Here is a 14639-nt window from a genome sequence, read left to right on the forward strand (position 1 = left end):
GGGGGGGGAGGAAGGTGGAGTGAGCAAACAGCTGTGTGGCGCTTAGTTCTGGGGTTAAACCTGGGCTTTAACTGGTTTAGACACAGAATTTCTTATTGTTGGTAAGACACTCATACTGGTTGCACATGGCATTCTCAGAAAGAAGCTAAATAAAGTTGGGTTAAATGGAACCAGCATAAAATGAATACACAGGTAAAGAAATCAAACACTGAGAAACTTTATGAACAGTTGAGCTGGTAACTGAGAGGAGATCAAAACCACCTTAGACGATCACACATCTTACATAGCTCAACTTAGATGTGGGTTTTAGCTGGCTGGGGTTAAACCACGATGTTGCTCAGAACAAAATAAAGGATACAGGCAACTTACAAAGGGGAAATTTAGTTCACAATGAGCAGACTAGACAGTAAACAAGAGTGACTGTGGGGTTGCTGTTGCTGGAGATGCACATGGCTAGAGTTGGTGCTGCAGTGTCAAAACAGAAGACATGACATATATTAAATTAGTCTCACCAGGCAGTAAGGGCATTGTAAAACTTCAACGACCAATTCAGAGGCTACCATGATTTCTGAATACTCTGCCACTTAGGAAGCCCACACACAGCAGTACCTCTTTCTGAGGAAGTAGTCTGCCAGACACTTTTTACAGAAGTTGCTGGGAACAGTACACCCTATCTAATGTCCCAATTTTTACATTCCAGCTAATTGCCAGCCTGTTTTAGACATTGGTGTTTTGAAGCAACACAGTGAAGAGTACAGAGGATTACATGGGCTCTAAAGTTTACCATTCTTCCTTGTAAGTTATAATGAATTTAAATACTTAACTTTCTACTCTAGAACTAAAATCATTTGTTGTAGCGTACCTAAACAAGTTTATTCATAAGTAACAATAATTTGACTTAAAAAACCCCTACAACATCTGATTTAGGGAGGTCTGATCAGAGCTTATAGCTCAAAATACATTTTTACAAATGTTTCCTAGAAGATATAGAAGGATGCTTTTTTCCTTTTTAATTGAGAAGCTGTAGTATAAACATGTGTGTACAAACACACACAGATTAATAGTTCTCAAAGAGTTTTAAAGTGTTTTTCAGCTCTACCCCATAGAAATGCATTTGGCCACATGAAATAAGTAAGAATACAAAACAAGATAACAAATGTTAAGATGACTATACATATGTCCTTTCTGAATGCCTCCAGCAAACAAAATAACTGCTTAAGGTGATGGGGGTTGTGTGATACCCTGAAGGTGAAGAAATTTGAATTACAGCTGAATATGAAATTTCAGGCTCAAATGCTTATTGCTAGTAATTACTATTATCAAAGTGCCAGTCTACAATGAGAAACAGAAAAGCTAAAACTTGGAAGATTTTTAAGTGAACTATTAGCATAATTTATTTTCAATGTCTCTACCTCCCACAAATCTCTACCAATAATTTTTTTCATCAAAGAGATACAGCTTCTTCTGAGGTGTAGCAAAGAGTACCATGCGGTTGTCAAGTATGCAATGGTCTAAACCAAGAATCAAAGACAATATATGTGTAAGACTACATGGCAGGAACAAGAAGATTTTAAACAGGCAGAATTGTATTACTGGATGACATTTACCCAAGGGAAGTAGTACAATATGTATTATCTCAGTTTCATTAAGTATGGTATATCTAATTGCCATTTGCAATCTGGAAGAAAGCATTTCTAACATAACCATGATTTAATACTCTTGTGGGTCATATATCTAAGACATGCAAGGCTCTCAAGACATCTATGCTGCACTCAGAAAAAAAACCCTAGAAAATCGTCTTTTGCAGATACTAGCTGTAGCAGAGGCAATCTGTAACAGAGTTGTAGATAGCCATACAGCCATGGCAGCACCAAGATCAGTGCAAGCTTGCCATCCAAATATTTATGTCAATCTTTAGTGGATTGCTAAGCACAATTGCTAGCACAATAACAGCACTAACAACACTTAAACTAGTTAGCTGAAACTCTAACCTCTGTAAGTGGGCAGAGCTAATCACAACCTTGATTACAGCATAAATTTATTGCTGGAAGAAAGGGCATCACTCCCGACTTCCTGTTGAGATTCCCTGTTTCCTTAAAGTGTCTTTTTGTTCAGTTACTGACTTTGCTTAATTTTACATAGAGTGAACAGACTTAATTACATGCAATTGTCAGCTTTGGTCCACAGGGCCTAAGCCTCCTCCCGCCATTAGTTTAGACTGAGAGAAAGTTCATTTGCTCACTGGAGGTTCGTGTGCCGCCTTCTGAAGCATCTTGTGCTGACCATTGCCACATACGGAATACTCACATAGGTCAATGCACTGAGTCCAATGCAGTGTATTACACCTTATGATCCTACCTGATAAACAGGTTCCACTGAAAAAGCACTAGTAGTGAAAATCCTAAGAGAAATGGGAAGTTCAGATGACTTTCTCAGGCCATGACAGCAGGCATATGGAGGCAAAGCTGCATGAATTACAATTAATTTATTCATGACATAGGAAAAAAAAGATAGTATTGAAGGTTCCTAAAGAGACTTCAGCTTATGATAAATTAAATTATCCTATACTAGCATGCTAGGATCTAGACATACATTTTAACATAGCATTACCTTGTTTGTATAATAGCAGTGTGCTAACATAGACGTACTTGTCCGAATTTCACTTGGGCCTCCAACTGCAGTAACACCATTGTAAATCAATAGTCTAATTTTATCAGGTTTACTCACTTTTCCCACTAGGAAAAGCCCTTTGTAATCCACTTTGGAATGATGAGCATGGCTCTTAATTTTTGTAATATAAAGGGTAGCTCCTCCCACAAGATTTTCACAATCTTGTGAAAGCTGAGTTCAACAAATGCCCACCCTCTTGCTTTCTCCACACCTTACTCCACCAGTCTGAGATGCAGTCAGATTTTATCTGACTCTCACCAGACAGGAAACTTAGTGTTCATATGATTTTGTTTTAACTAGGACCATAACCATATCTAATCCACTTCACAGTGAATGATCTAATCCTTTGTGATTTTGGAGCTTGGTAAAAGAACTCTAAGTATTAGCAAGTTTATATTTCTGACTTAAAACGCCTTGGGTGTTTGAGCTGACACTCTGTACATCTGCCATGCTTAGGTAGCATTTGTCAATGAAAGACCCTCATCCTGAGCATTTGTGCTCCAGATAGTCTGGCAAGTCATTGTATTCATATCTTCAGAGTAAGGTCCAATTTTCCTAGGCTCTTTTCTGAATAGGGTATGTACTGTCAGGAGAACAATTCTTTCTTCATAAACAATGCCCATGTTGATGACTGTATTGTTTATAAAACTCACCTGTTTTATAGTCAAGCAGTATATTATATAAATGTGAAAATAAAATGCTTATTTTAGGGTCTTAAAGATGCACAGCTGAAGACCTCCTTCCTCTCCTAAATTCAAATGCTATTAAAATCACTTTTTCAGCAATTAAAGAGCATTAGGTAGACTCTCAGTTAAGATAAATTTACCTCAAAAATGTATTCATCACTCTCTTCAAAAGTAAAGCCCCAAAGCAAAATGCACATAGTTGCCAGCAGCTTTAGTTAAAGCTAAAATTAGCCATGCTGATTAAGTGGATTTTGCATAACCTTAACTATTAATCCTTCATATTGGTCTTCTTTTCTTTGAAAGTACCAATAACCTAAAGGTTTATAGAGTCACTTTTTAATACTACTTAGTTAAGATTTAATCCTTTATATAATAGTTAACATTGCCACCATCTTTTAATAGCCCGAGATTTCTAACATGCACTTGCTGAACAAAACAGACATTTTCAATTCCAGGGAAATAATGGCAATATGCATAGAGCAGAAGAACTTTGATTTAAAGAATTAAAAAATGTACTTACAGGAGATAAAATGGAACTAACAGTAAATTAATCTCTCAGTTTTCACCCTTTCTTTCAAAAGCGTTCTTTTCATGCTTAATTCTCTCCCCTTCCATTTTCTTTAACTCAGGACCTTATTTTCTAACAGCTAGATTGCCTCCCATCTTACCTGGCTAAGCAAGGCATAAATTACATTTTCCAGTGAGACCGATATGGAATTTGACTCCAAGTCTCTTTTTGAAAGCAGCACTTGTTTTATAGATACTAGCTCTGAAAAGGTGAGATAATACTGAGTCTTGGATCATTTTGTTGCTGTCAGAGAGAAATTAAATTGCTGCCTTTAAAAGTTGAAATAATTCCTATTCTCAGATCAGGACAAAGAGGAATGAGGTAGGTTGTTCTTCATGAAGTGGTGCATCATTGCAGACTTGGCTTTTGTTTAGGGCTGATCCTGCTAACAGAGGGTGCTCTCCCTGAAGATTTATCTAACACATTTTGCTTCAGATTTGCTTGAGGCTAAGAGTGCAAATATTGTTAGTTACCCAAGCTCAGCCGACACCTGGAAGCTCATTAGTTTACCGTAATTCCTTTGTGTGCCCCAGCCCTGCCTCAGCATTTCATACCATTTGTTCACCTGCCTTTTTTTACAAAAAGTAATCAACATTCACATTTTGTAATAATTGGCATTTTCTGATATTTATTTTTTTAGCACCAATAATTTGAAGAAAGTTTGGCATCCTCAGTGATCATGCTTCCTTCACTGTAGAAATAATTAACAGAAATCCAAAAAATGAGCTATTATAGGCAGCTGGTAATTATAGTTCACACCTCTGTTTTGCCAGGCAAACAATTTAAAAAATCAGTTATAAGGCAAATTATAAATTAATTGAGCACTAAACATTTTTAGTCTTTTATATCAGTTAGGCTTTTTCTATGTTCAAGCATTAATTCATTTATGGTTTAAAACATCATTTCCTCAGCAGTAAACCCAGAGCAGCTGACAATTGTGTTTTGTTTATATATTTGATCAGTACAACCAGCTGAAAACTTTCAGATCACTGATCATGTCACACTCTGCTGAGTAATTCGCCAGTAAAACTGGGTATTTGGAAACTGATGTCAGTGGTTCAAGGGTAGGTCCAGTAAGAAACTGAAGCTGGCTAAAACAGGCTTTCTTTTCCTCTTTGTCTTTTTCTTCAGTAGGTGGTCTTTGGGATGATCCATGATCTCATCTCCACTCTTCATGATGTTTTTCCTCTTTATTAATAACAGATTGTTGTTCCATAGATCACCTTATTCTGTTATCTCTACTGCATTATAACAGTACTAGCAATGGTATTCCAGATAGAAAGCGTAGTGATGTTATAGTTTTCTTAATGTTTTTTCTGTCCTTTTCAGTTATTTATGACTTTGTCAAACTTTTGCCTTCATAGCTGAAATTTCTCAGATATGATCATTGGCTGAAGGTCAATTTTATTCTAGATCACTTATTAATTTTTAGAAAAATCCAAACATTTCATCCAGCTTTGTGATCTTCAATCATGTAACAGTTTGCTTTTTCTTACATGAAGGTTGTGGATTTTTTTTACAGAACTTTAAGCAACACTCATATCTGAAGACTTTGAAATTTATTGCAGAGAACACTTAGTATAGACGTGTTCTTTTCAGTGCTATATTACCCGTCTATTCCTATTTGGTAGAATTACACAGATTATCCAAGCTGGTTCTTTTTCAATGGTATGGGCCATGTATGGAAAGAAACAACTTTAAGAAACAAATGAAATTATGAGATTGCCAATGTTTGGGAACTTGAATTATTTCCTCTCCTCTTGATGAGGTTCCTGCCTCAGAATAAATGCACACAAACATCTGTCTTACTAAATGATGCAGTGACTTCGCATGGGATACTAGCACCTAGGAGAGACTCCACAATAGTCAAAGAATCATGAAGAGACATACATAGTGCCTGAAGAAGTGAGCGGGACGAGTGAACTCATGGAAGGTTGCAGGTGTCAGACGTGAGCAGGATAATGGCATTACTCCATAGCTTTCCTTGAATTAGGATCAAATACACAAATGATTTTTTTTGCTATTTCCAGCTTTCAAAAAAACTTCCTTCATTGTCATAGTGATGAATATCTACATTATATATACACAAACATAGTTTGAGCAGAATTTGTATTCAAGTTTTAGTGATAGTTAAGAGGATAAATTTTAAAGTGCTAGGTGGGCAATGGCAGAGATAAACCACAATGGAAAAACGTAGCAGGCTTTTGATGCTGTCCAATGAAAAAGCTATTGTTTGCAGATAGATTTGCCACACATCTTAAAATTCTGGTCCTACAGTCAAATACTTATCCACCGTCTTAGTAGACTGTGATCATAACTCACTTCAAAAGCAGTTATAATTATGTCTTTTATAAAATCACTCCTTTCCCTTAAAGATTCACAGTAGAAATTTGAATGATAAAAACGTAATCTCTAATGTCATTACAGTGTTCATGTTTGAATTGGTTGTATACTGAACACAAGCCTTTAAGATTTCCTTCTCCACAGGAGCTGAGATTCTGTAGTATTGACTTTAATAGGCAATCATTCAACTTTTAAACTTTTAAAATACAAAGTAAATTTAGTATAGGAAACTTGCTATTGCAAAGTTATGGATGAAAGGATACATTTCAGCATCTACTCAGCAGTACATACAGGTTACTGCCTACAAAATGTTCAGAAGGGCAGAGCTGGGATACATGATTTTGAGTTTCAGGTATTTCTGACATTTTAACATTTGTGTTATAAAGCTCCATTAATGTCAGTTTTTGAAGGAATATACAGAGTTTCGTATTCTGTTGAGCATTTCTACAGATATGCTTTCCATAAAAAAGCAGCACTGTAAACTTACTTTCAGTATGTACATAAATATAAGAGACAATTAAAGCTAACAAAAAACTTCTAGTTTTCCATTTTTATAATTGTATATTGTAAAGCAAAACATCTATCTGCACAGTTTCCTAACTCTTCAGAAATGTGCTCAATACCAGATAATTCTGCAGTAGATGTGAGAAGGTACAGATAGATATTGTCCCCTGAAAAGGACATTTGCCTGATGAAAGATCTAAATGTTTTCCTAATCCTGATATTGACCTTTAGTATGGCTTTTCAGAAATAATTTTTCTCTAAGGACTCTGTTCTCCTGTATAGTGTCTGTTCAGGGACAGATAAAGATCTGTGCATAACAGCACTGGAATATTTTTGCACTGGAATGCTTACTGTATTGTGGCAGGAAACAATTGGTATCAGTTGATTTTTTTAAGGATTCTTTGTCTTTTGACAGTGTTATTTCCTACTTATTGTGTTCTGTTTGTTTCACCTGTGAACTCTTCTCATTTGAGAACTCAGCACATTCGAGGGAAAAAAAAATTTTAAAAGACCAAAAAATTAATATCACTTTTTTTTTTTTTTAAATAGAGAGTAAACCAATGCCTAGAGAGATTAACGATTGTAAAGTATTCCATGCAGATAACCAGACATTACCAGAAACAAAAGTTATACTAATCGTAAGATCTTAAGAAAATATTCCCAGCTTACTTTGTCATGCTGACGTTCTCATCGAACTTTCCTAGGAGAACAAAGGTTTTGTTTTGTTTAAACCTTCTCCTTGAATGGCAAGAACCTTCTCCTTGAATGGCAAAGTGTGCTTAAGGCAACAATCCAGCTGTATAACGATTGCAAGCTTTATAACCGATAGCACATGACAGAGCATGCTGAGAGATACACATCTTTGGTCTGTTCTAGGCATCAGTCCAAGATTCTGTGCTGTAACTGCAAGAGAAACACAGAAACTGCAGTCTTTAGAAAACCCTTAGAAATCTTATATATAGCATATGTTAATGAGGAGTTGGCTAGTCTTGACTGGGAGAGGGAGAGTGAAAGAAAAAAGTCCCAATCCCTTTTGCAATTCACATTTAACATCCCATTGCTGTAGTGGAAGTTTTGCCATGTAGAAAGAAGACTGAGAAAATAGCTTTTAAAATACCAGTTACAGCTATATGAAAAAAGACATTTTTGTTGGAGGAAAAAAATTGGGTACTATTCATGTGTTATATTTTCTTCTGGTTTATTCAGTTTGATTAAATGCTTTAGTATGGTGAAAGCTGAGACCTGATCCAACTTCCAATGACTTTAATGGAAAACTTGTGTTGATTTTGTTCATAGAGGCTGTGTCCATATAGAGTCCAAAATGGGAATCTTTTTATATTCTACTTGTCAGAAGTGTGATTGAATTTGCATTTTTCCACTGCACTCTGAGGAATACCACACTAATACATTTAAAAGGAAAAAAACAGTGAATATGGAAAGGTGGAGTTTACAAAGCAGAGGTTATTATGACTTTTTAAAATTCTTTTTTTACTGTTGAAAACTGACAGATCTATTAGAATCAAGATATTTTGTCAGAATGCAGCACTGTGATACACTTTTTATCAGTAAGATATCCAGAATGCCAAAAAACAGAGAAGAATTAAGAAGTTCAGTGCAGGATAGCCAATATGTGCTGCTTAGGACACTCATCTGGTTAGTGAGAAACGCATGTTCTAACCTGACTCAGGCAAAGAACTGGACTCTTCTTGCAAATATTTCAGTTAACACCTCTAATAACTATTACATCTATTCCTCAGTGTTTTGAACCACGAGTCTGACTGCCTTTTTCTTTTCAGTCTCAGATTTGTCCTGGTATAGATCAGAGGTATCTGAAACATGAGATTTTTGCAGGAAGAAAACAAGATAGCTTTAGCATCTCCAGACACTGAAGGAGTGAATCAAAATTGGGACACCAATGATTCTTGGTTCTCAGCATACCTCTTTTGCCCTATCTGTTAAGATTCCTTAAAATTTGTACCTGGTATAAGCCTTGGAAGAAATACACTTTACATAAGCTTGGTGGAGAACTTGTTAGTTTGGTTGTGTAATCTGCCAAAGATTCGATCTGCTTTGAGAATGCTTCAGCCCCTCTCAGCTTCTTTACAGTAGCTGGATTGGGCTGCTCCTACAGGGATTGAGCAGGCTCCATCCTAGAGTTCAGAGACCAAACAAAACTTTCCCTGCCATTTTCCTACTGCTACCAAAGGCTGTTTTAAAAAAACCCAGAAGCTAAGATCAGGAATGCAGGTCAGAAGCAGAGTATAAAAATAATTGACAACCAGTAGAGTACACTCTGCTGCAGAACTTGGAACTCAACGTAAGATTATTCAGTCTTTGGCAAGGAAAGAAATTACTAAAACCAATGACAACCTGTAGTAATAGTCCACATAAAAGGTAACAGCTTTCTATTGCTACAACTTTTTGCCTTGGCTCAGACTGATAGGAAAGTGAAGTGGGTAGCAGCACCACCAGTGGACAGTTTTTAAATACATTTAATAAGCTGCTATGTGTATTCTGCTAAAATAATGGTGATTTACAAAATCTACTTTTCAAAGACTGGAAAATAAAAGGTTACCTTTGTGTCCCCCATCCCAATCTATGTCATAGATCATGATGTAGTCTTTTAATTATGTAAACACCCACTATTTTTCTACAGGCCTCCATGGGAATGTAAGGAACCATAAACATTTCTAAGAGCTTGGTACGTATGCTCACCCAACCTTCACATCCTCACAGCTTTAACTATTTCCTCCTGCTTGATGTTGATCACTCAGCAGCTAAAAGCTTTCATACAAACCATTACTAGGTCTGTTCACCAGTTTAGTTTGAAAGAGGCAATTAACTGCGAGAGGTACAAAGGAGCTGAATCCAAAACCAGACTTGCTTACCCATAAACTCCCCCTTTTTTGTTGTGTGCTTATAAAATTCTGTAGTACTTCACCAAAAGAGGAAAAATGTGTAAGATTTCATCTATGCTATGCGACTGTTGAGTTTTCTCTGTGCTGAGCTAAAACATGAGGAAAGAGCTAAAGACTTTAAATTGAATGAGATACTGTATTCATCCATGTGACTTCTTTGTTAAGTAGACAACCTCTGCGATGATAAAAAGGTCAGTGCTTCACCATTATACCTACCATATCCTTTAATCTTTTTTTATTATTATTATTTGTGTGTTTAAATCAAGCAAGAGAGGGCTATGTTAAACAGTTGTATTGATTTTTTTCTTTTGATTCTATTATTTTAGCTTCCAGGTCAGGTACATGTTTTGTGATATTCACAGAATAACATAGTCCTGAGACATCACTGCACATCTGTAATACTGTTTGGAAGACCAAAAATATATATATATAAAGCACAAGTTGTTTGAAAAATAACCTGTATTTACTGAATTCCAAATAGGTATTTGGATTACTTTGTCAAATTAAAGTACTGCTGTAATACTTATCTCCCTTTCCAGGTGCAAGCAGTAGTGTTCACTAATATTTTGCAGGATAAAAATGAAGAGTACAATGGATAGTATTTCTTGTGAAAGGAAAAAATATTTACAGCATAATGGCATAGCACAAATCTTTTGAAAAGTAATATCAACTACTGTCTCTCATAGTGTGCTGCTGCTTAATAGTAGATAGTTCCATATTGCTCATACAGGGAAGTGAATTTTATGTATATGCACTAATATAATGGGATTTCTGAATCCTGACTGGTGGAAGAAGCTTTTCAAACATATTTGCTAAAGTCATAGTCAACATCATTAGTCATAATCAGTGACATTAGAAACAGCATTTTTGTAAGAAAAGCAAATGAGAGATATAGTTTCACTGGTATAAAAACTTGTCACGGTATTTCTAGTTAATTCTGAAAACAAAATGTGGGACTTTACAGGACTTAGTACATATTGTAAGTGTTGAAATAATTTGGTTTAGTCAATGTATCTCCAGCATAAAATTGGTCTGAGCAGAATCCTTTCCTAGTTTATTCTATGTATGTGTTAAAATAAATAATAAAAAAAACTTTGAAAGGAAAAAAAAACCAAGCAAACAGTAAGAAATGTTAAGAATTTTTCTAGATTACTAGTGTTTTGGTGAGAAAAACTGCATAGAATTGGGAAAAAAAAAGTGCTTATATGATCATTCAGTTTTAAAATCAGGTTTATCTGAGGGTTTGATTTTTGCTTTCATGTGGTTTTATGCATCTTGCTTGAAGCATTTCCCATAGGATCAGCATCTGTAATGTGTCTCCTTTGAGTATATTCTCTGGTGGCTAATATTATACTTGCACCTACTTTTCAGGCTTTCCATCGGTTGCAACACCAGTATCACACTATCCATTTATTCAGCCATATATTCTCACAAATGTCTGTTTTCTGTCAAAGTTGGTTGGTGCTGGCTAGTGATTTCCACTGATATCAGTGGAGGGTTGATAGACTGTGAGGACAAAGCTTCATCCTCCCTGTAAGTGATCAAACTTCCCAGCAACATTTTCACCCACTGTGTGATGTGACGGGAGCACACACGTCTGCCTCCAGGGAATGCGATGGCAGCAGGGGCTGTGGGTGGATGTGTGCTACAGCCACCGCAAGGTCTGCCCGGCTTTGGCTTCTTCTTGCTGATGCCATGTGGGGTCAGAAGGAAGCAAAAAAAATCAGTGCTGTGCTGGGAAATATGTAAGTTGTGAGTGTTAGAGTGGGAGAATAATACACACATCACATATATAATCTCCCAGGGGAAAAACCCAAGTCATGTGGCAGGCTTCTAAGTGTAAATAAGATTTAGCTGTTCAGAAGCATCAAAACAACCAGATACTGGGCCCACATTTTCAAAAGAGTCAAATTTGACCTCTTGATTTCTATTCCTAAGGACACTTAAATGATGTTCCAGAGTGAGGTAACCCTTGGATAAGGTGCTGGGATGTTGAAGTGTATATACTGTAAAAAAATGGGGCATACTGGTTTTAAAAGAGAACTTGGCATGCGCAGCGAAGATTGTATGTATGTGATTTTGAAAACTCAGCTGGTTAGTGAAATAGCCTATAGATTCATGACATTATAAATAGAGAAACTATACTGCTTTCAGGCATGCATAAGACTTCTTTGCCTTCTATTTGAAAATTGTTAACAAATTTAGTTTGAAATAATTCAGATGTGTCGTTCTAACCAGCTACAGCCAATCTGATTAGGTAAAGCAGATATTTTCCTTGCAAAATCATATCAAGCAAGTTTGCCAGTAGTTAGCTCTACAAATGTATTGAAACCCTCAATTTCTGGAAAACGTAGGCAGCTCTCCCTGAAGTGCATCAGTGATGACGCTCTGTCTCATCAAACAAGTTGCATTCACAAGGGACCAGGGAGTCTGTCTATGCTTCTGGTATTTTTTGTGTTGGTTTTCAAACATATATATCCTCCTTTTTTTATCCTGACTTTTTTGCGTGATAGCTCATTGGTTTTAAGGTTGTTCACCTAGAAGGTGAACAATCCAGAAATGTGGAACGGCAGAACATGCTGAAATATAAATGGATAGAGCATGGTTTTACATGAAAGGGCTTTTGCCAGGTTTTCTACTGAAGTGTGTGAGTTTAAAGCTGTGAATCAACACCCTGCCCTCTGCACATTCAGTGTTAGGTCACAGCATAGTGGCAGTGACAAACTCCTGAGCGGCCAAGCCCGCTTAAAAATACTGCATGGAGGCACTCAGCAATAAAGGACTATACCTTCAACAGCCAAGAGATGCCAAGGACTTTTGAAGACTGATGACCAACGTGGAATATCACTTTACATATGTACTGTACATCCTAATGCTGTGCCATGCAGAATTGCTGAAACTGTCTCTGGAACAGGGAGTGATGTAACACTAGTTTGGCACTCCTCTATAGCTTGTGTAGAGTTATTCCCAGCAAGGTTAATTTGTGTGAGCTCTTCAACTGGAATTAACTTGCTCACAACTAGCTTTAGGTCTCCAAGATATTGTGCACATATGTCTGGTATTGGAAAGCTCATAGTAGCTGGCATTACGTTGGCAGTTTCCTCGGCAATATAAAAAAATTGAAGCTACATGATGCGATTACCAGAAGCAGTGGGAGAATATTTTATTTCTTCAGTCTCATGCTCTTTTGCAGTCTTTTAGCTAGTGGCTCACTGTTACGTCATTCACTTCATGAAGGACAACACCCTGTTTGTTAAATGGATGGCCTACTTTTAAGTTTTCTTCCAGGAAAAAATTCCATAGCTGCAAAATCTTTAATGATCTGACTGATAGTCTTTTTCCAGTGCCCAGACTAAATGCAGAAGAGAGCTGATGGTTGTAGAGCTGCTTTAAGATGATTCATTACTTCCTTGCTTGTTCTTTAATAGTTTTGCCCAAATTTTATTTTTTTCTCTGCTGCTCAGTTACAGATTCTTGCCTAGTTCTCCTGATGTTCTTAATTTTAAATCTCTTCTAGCATTACAGCTCTCCAGCTTTTTACCTGTTACCGTCTGTTGATTTTTTAAACCCAAATATTATTCTTCTGTTTTCTAAAATGAATCTCATTGCAATATTCTGCCTGTGTTTCTAATCTTCCTGTGACTCCATGTATTATTTCTCCATTTTCAGCAGTATGCACAGCTCCTCCTAGTTTAATAGATCTGCAGATTTCATTAATATACCATTTACTCCCTCTTCTAGCTCATTATTGAAACTATTAAATGAGATCAGAAGTAATACTAATCTTTGTGTACTGCACTAAATGCCTCCCTTCAAAGTTATTGTTTATCATTACCCTTCATTGTTTGTCATCACCCTTCATTTCCATCAACATGATAGTTCATTTCCAATTTGATTTAAGTTTGGGAACAGAATTTTGACACACTGGGGATAGGAGAAGAAAGGCTAATCAACAAACCAGCAGAGGCTTCTAATTAAGGCTCAATTTAGAGGATCAAAGTTAGGAGTCCTCTACTGCAGCCACAGTCTAAGGTGGAAACTGTCTCCGTAACTTAATTGAGAACACCTTAAGCTCAGTGCTAAAATATCCTAAAGAAAACAGTATACTGCTAAAATTTAGACATGTGACAGTATAGCTTCTGCTCTTTATTCATTAGTTTTGTATTACAATTAAAAAATCAAGTTTGTCTGGCAGACTTCAAAGTGTTTCAGTAAACTTGTTTTCTCAATAGCTGTTCCATTATGTTGCCAGGGAGGGAAGCTAAATTTATGAGTACCAATTACAAAGACAACTCACAGAATATGTGAACTTCTATCTTTGGCGCTTTCAGAGACGTACAGTTTTGCTTCCAAAGCAGCTATCTCCTTCTTTTCTGTTCCTGCACAGTGTAAAATTTCAGGAAAGAGATTTTAATTTTCACAACCCTTTCAGAGTTTAATTTCTAAATTGTGTAGTAAATACTATTAAACATACTTATAATATGTCATTAGAAAGCGTTGCCTCAGTCAGGAAAAACTCATTTTGTCAAGATGCAATTCCTCTGATAATAATTAATCCCAGATGATGTAAAGACCCAACACGAAAGCCTGTTCATCCTTCACCTTAATGTAATACCTAGTATTTTATAAAGTTAGATTGCTAACCCTTAGCATCAGGGCCAATTACTCTTAGTCTTCATTGACTTGCCAAAAATATCTTTGCCCAAATACATTTGGATATCCAAGAACTGCTTGATTTTTCCTAGGAATACTTGGCTTGAGCTCATTTAGTTACATATAGTCTTAGTCAATGCAAATGTAAAAACCCTAAACGTAGTCTGGAAAAAAATTTTCCTCTAGGTAGAACTGAGATCTCTTATAGTTTTGTACTTATATGTGTTGAACGAAACAATGGGACAGTGAAATACTGACATTCAGGTTGGGATCAGGTTATTTGTTAGATGTAGGGAA

The 14639-nt window shown here is 36.4% G+C and overlaps 1 protein-coding gene across 1 annotated transcript in view; it reads left to right on the forward strand.

Annotated features, from left to right (window-relative positions):
* Window positions 1-4067: 4067 nt before the first annotated feature.
* LOC104157450 (cytosolic beta-glucosidase-like) overlaps window positions 4068-14639 on the forward strand; it is a gene marked incomplete at its 3' end in the record, with an annotated part of 23903 nt that continues 13331 nt past the window's right edge. Inside the window, 1 exon segment of the mRNA XM_009694778.1 lies at window positions 4068-4133. Within this exon segment, the coding sequence (XP_009693080.1) occupies window positions 4068-4133 (66 nt within the window).

Source organism: Cariama cristata, unplaced genomic scaffold (assembly GCF_000690535.1).
Source record: "Cariama cristata isolate BGI_N322 unplaced genomic scaffold, ASM69053v1 scaffold22912, whole genome shotgun sequence".
NCBI classification, from domain to species: Eukaryota; Metazoa; Chordata; class Aves; order Cariamiformes; family Cariamidae; genus Cariama; species Cariama cristata.